This window comes from Molothrus ater, chromosome 14 (assembly GCF_012460135.2).
Source record: "Molothrus ater isolate BHLD 08-10-18 breed brown headed cowbird chromosome 14, BPBGC_Mater_1.1, whole genome shotgun sequence".
NCBI lineage: Eukaryota > Metazoa > Chordata > Aves > Passeriformes > Icteridae > Molothrus > Molothrus ater.
In genome coordinates, this window is record NC_050491.2 from 5,198,850 (window position 1) to 5,203,083 (window position 4,234).

Here is a 4,234-nt window from a genome sequence, read left to right on the forward strand (position 1 = left end):
ATCCCGCTCCGACCCCTCTCCCTCAGCCCCGGCAGCGCCCCCTAGCGGCACACGAGCCCTCGGGCTCACAGCCGCCCGCCCCCTCACGAAGCCCCGCCCCTCGATGCCGCCGCCGCCGCGGATTGGTTGGCGCGGCCGAGGGCCGCCGCGAGGCCCCGCCCCGTCCCGCGGCGCCCCCTGCGGGCCCCGCGGCGCCTGCGCAGCGGCCGCGGCCGTTGTTGTGGAGGGGCCGGTCAAGATGGCGGCCGGGCAGGGGGGCGGCGGCGGCAACAACGGCAGCGGCAGCGGCAGCGGGACGGCGGCCGGGAGCGGAGCGGCGGGGCTCGGCATCCCCGCGCACCTGACTCTCTCCTTCTCGTCCGGGCCGCACTGGGGCGCGGCAGCTCTGCCGCAGTCGCACACGGTGCGCAGCCTGGAGCGGGCCCTGGAGGAGGCGGGCAGCTCGGGCATCCTGTGCCTGAGCGGGAGGAAGCTGCGCGACTTCCCCGGCAGCGGCTGCGACCTGAGCGACACCACGCAAGCAGGTGAGGGGGCCCCGGCAGCGGCGGGCCGGGGCTGCGGGCGCCCAGCGGGGCCGGCGCGGGCCCGGCGCGGAGGGCGGGGGGCGCGGAGCCGCCGTGGCGGCCGCTGGGGCCGGGCGGTGGCGGGTGCGGGGCCCGGGTGCGGGGATGCAGCGGGGGGATCCCCGCGGTGGCGGGGCAGGGCTGGGGACGCAGCCGAGGGGGTGACACGGGAGCGGCCGCTGTGGGTGAGGAGCGGGGATCCCGCTGGCTAAGGGCAGTGGGGGACAGCGGAGAGGCTCCGTGTTTGGGGGGCTCTCCGTGCAGGCACCGGGGTTTCACAGAAAGGACTCCTGGAGTGATATTGTGAAAGCAGAACGCTCTCTCGGGGCTGCCTTGTTGCGTGGGATTTTCCAGCACTGACAGTTTTATTTTCCTGATAGCATCTGGTTTATTTTCCCTCTCGCATTGCAGGGCACCTCAGGCGTGGCTACGGAGAAGCTCCTCCTTTGGTGAGTGGAAAGGAACCTTTGGTGTGTTGCAGCCGAGTGCTAGTCTGGTGGGCTGATCGAAAGTTCCTGTCAGTGCCTTTGCAGCAGCTGAAGCTGAGGGATCCCCGGCTGTTTTCTTCTTTTTTTGTTGAAGAGCTTTTAAACAGCTACGGGAAGGAATTTGCAGACAGAAAGTTGCATGCTGCTTTTAGCCATGGTGGAGTATCTAATTCACAAGCATAAGTGGCAATGTCTACTTTAGCCCACTGTTATTTTGAACACCCCAGAATGCCATTTCTCCTTAGTGCAGCTGGATGTGTAGCTGCGGATTAATAAGGCCATAAATGTGATACAACTTCCTGTCCCTCACGCTACTGTCTGTCCACAAAGCACAGAAGCTGCATCAGGGGCTCCTCTAGCTCTGTCTGTCTCCAAAGAGGAGGTTAAAGAGCAGAAAGACAAGAAGTCTGGAGAGGAAGAACAAAGTGAACTTCATTCTGTTCTCAGAGATGATGGTGAACTTTCCACGGTTCTTGAAGATGTTGGTGAATTTCCCACCATTCTGGAAGATGACAGCAAAGCTCCAGCAGTGTGGATCGAGGACAGGGAATGTCTTGCAGAGTGGGATGAGGAGTGGGAACATCCTTATTGCAGGAAGAAGGAGAACAAAGATCTCACAGTGTGGGAAGAGGAGGGCAGACAGCCAGCGGCGTGGGATCAGGATGGGAAACATCCAGTGGCGTGGGAAGAGCACAGTGAACATCACACCATGGGGGAAGGGGAGGGACAGCATCTCCCTGTGTGGGAAGAGCACCATGAACTGTTTGAGGATGGTGAAGAGGATGGTGAAGCACCACCTTTTTGGGAAGAGGACAGTGACCCTCCCTCTGTTGAGCATCATGGGCTGAGCGTTCTGACAGCAGCACAGCCCCATAGCCAGAGGGGAGAGGAGAGAGGTGCCTGGTGCAGCTGAGCACATCTGCTCTCTGTCATGTCTGCCAGAGCAGGGTGTGAGGTGTGTGTGTGTCTGAGCATCAGCTGTGCTCAGTGTTCCTCTGCAGCTGAATGTCACAGAGTCCTTTATTGCTCTTGCCCACCCAGAGCATGGAGCTGCATTTTGGCTCTCCTGCAAGGTGGGGTCTCTATCTTGGAGTGACCACCTTTCCTGTTGTTTTTTTCAGGAAACACTGTGAGCCTGGGGGAGCCTGCCAAGAAACACACTGAAGTTGAGCCAATTGGCCAAGGGTAAGTTCAAGTCAGTGACTTCTTGGCAGTGATACCTTTCAGAGCAGGATATGCTGGTGTGGTCTTAATCTCTAAAAATGTTAATGCAGCAGCGAAATGCATGGTGATGGTCTCCACAATGGGTGGCCACAAAAGTTTGGATCAGACCAATGGTCTCCTGTCCATGGGCAGACTTTGGGAGGAGCCAGGGGTGTATAAAAACTAACTATAAAACCTAACTGCATCATGGCTGGGCTGCTGCTGCTGGGGCCTGCCACTGTTCCCTTGCTCCCTCCTCAGCCCTGGCCCCAGCCTACCTTCTCCCCCTCCTCTTCTCCTCTTTTCCTTTGTTGTGGATGCTAGGAAGATGAGATTCTTGTTCCCAGAAACACCTATTTTGCCCATTTTTCAACTGCCTTGCCTGTTTCTGAAGGCTCTTTTAGCAAGGTTTTCCTGACAGTTGACCACTTTTGTGCTAAGTGCTGCACAGCCTCCTCCCATGGATAACTTGAGTTACTGGTGGAATTGCTGAGTTAAGGTGGTGAACCAGCTGGTGGCAAGTGTTGTGGTTCCAGACTGATCTTGGCTGCTCCTAAACCACATTTTTCATGTGCTTGCCATGAAAGGCATCTCCTTTTTCACATCTTCTTCTCCTTTAGACTGTGCAGATTCCAAGGACAGTGTAGCTACAGGAATGTCTCTCCATTTTACTCTGTGTTCATTTACAAGTGACCTGGAAGCAAAACTCCCCTGCAGTCTTTTCCATAAGGTAATTTAGCTGTGCACATTTTTCTCCATGCCATTGGCTTCTTCTTTCAGCTACCTGTTGATGAAGATCTCTGGTTGGTGATGGAGTCCATGGATGGAGAACTTCACAGGATGTTGTTAGACAGACATGTCTGGCTGAAGGAGGGATGGCAGCTGTCAGCTGTGAGGTGAGGGCTTCTGCTTGTGCTGCCCATGGCTTGGACATGATGGTCCTTCGAGAGAGATGGTGAGAACAGGAATGGCTTTGTGCTTAGATGTGTTGTTTTTATGCCTTGGAGAAGAGACAGCCTCTTAAATGAACTGCCTGTCTGCTCTTTCTCTTCTAGTACTCTTTCATACTCTTTTGATTTTGATTGCTGTTCTCAACTTTGCCTTGGACGCTTTGTCTGGAGTTTGTCTGCACTGCACTCCTTGCTGGTCAAAGCAAAGTTGCTGGTGGCAACTTGGTTAAACTGTCCTTTCTTCTGTTGTATATTCAGGTTGAATTTTTACCCTCGTGTTTTTTGAATAAAAACTCTGTTAAACCTTAAGTCCCTTGAAGTATCCCTTCCTTATCACCCTGCAATTCAGCTGAGCTGAGCAATGTGAGGGGAGAGTGAGCTCAGCCATGCCCAGAGCTGAGCACTGGCAGAGCCCAGAGCAGCCTCAGCATCTGCAGAGCCAGGCTGGAAGGAGGCCCTTGACGCCTTCTCGAGTGCATCTGTTTCTTGTTTACAAACTCTGGGTGGTGAAAAATGCCCCTGGTGCTGGAGGAAGGCAGAAGGGACTTGGGGCAGCCCCAACTGTTCCATGCAAGGGAAAAGTGCGGCCAGTGGCCGACACAACCCGTGCCTTTATCCCCTCCCACTTCGGCCAAAAACTTGAATCATAGGGCGAGTGAAAAAAGGGCATGGGAGGAGCTCCGGCCGCTCCGTCCCTGCAATCCAAAGCGTCCTTTGTGCGGTTCTGAGCCCCCCGGGCTTTCCTGGCCGCACGGGTGTTCCTGTCGTGCTGGCTGCCAGCAGCCCGGGCCCATCCCGGCACAGGCTGGGTGCTGCAGGCGATGCGATCCCGGGATACACATCTGGTGGCACCTGCGAGCCAAGAGAAGCATCGGGCTGAGCTCGCCGTCCGTCCCGTCCTCCTCTGCCCTCCTCCTCCCGCCGGTCCTGCGCTCACCGGGGATGCCGGAGCAGGTGCTGCAGAAGCCGCCGCTCCCCAGTAGGGAACGCACCCCGTACTGCTCCTGCAGGGCCTCCTTCGCCTTCCCCG

The 4,234-nt window shown here is 57.1% G+C and overlaps 1 protein-coding gene across 1 annotated transcript; it reads left to right on the forward strand.

Annotated features, from left to right (window-relative positions):
* Nucleotides 1-220: 220 nt before the first annotated feature.
* Nucleotides 221-3,513, forward strand: LOC118698913 (leucine-rich repeat and calponin homology domain-containing protein 2-like). Its single transcript, XM_036402472.1, has 4 exons — nucleotides 221-524; nucleotides 975-1,012; nucleotides 2,173-2,236; nucleotides 3,035-3,513. The coding sequence occupies exons 1-3, from the start codon at nucleotides 239-241 to the stop codon at nucleotides 2,182-2,184; spliced, it is 336 nt and encodes a 111-aa protein (XP_036258365.1). The 5' UTR covers nucleotides 221-238; the 3' UTR covers nucleotides 2,185-2,236; nucleotides 3,035-3,513.
* Nucleotides 3,514-4,234: the final 721 nt, after the last annotated feature.

What these genes read in the sequence shown, in the direction of transcription:
- LOC118698913 (XM_036402472.1), top strand. Translation starts at nt 239, where the DNA reads ATGGCGGCCGGGCAGGGGGGCGGCGGCGGCAACAACGGCAGCGGCAGC. An exon ending in GAGCGACACCACGCAAGCAG is followed by an intron (nt 525 to 974) that starts GTGAGGGGGCCC and finishes CTCGCATTGCAG; the next exon opens with GGCACCTCAGGCGTGGCTAC.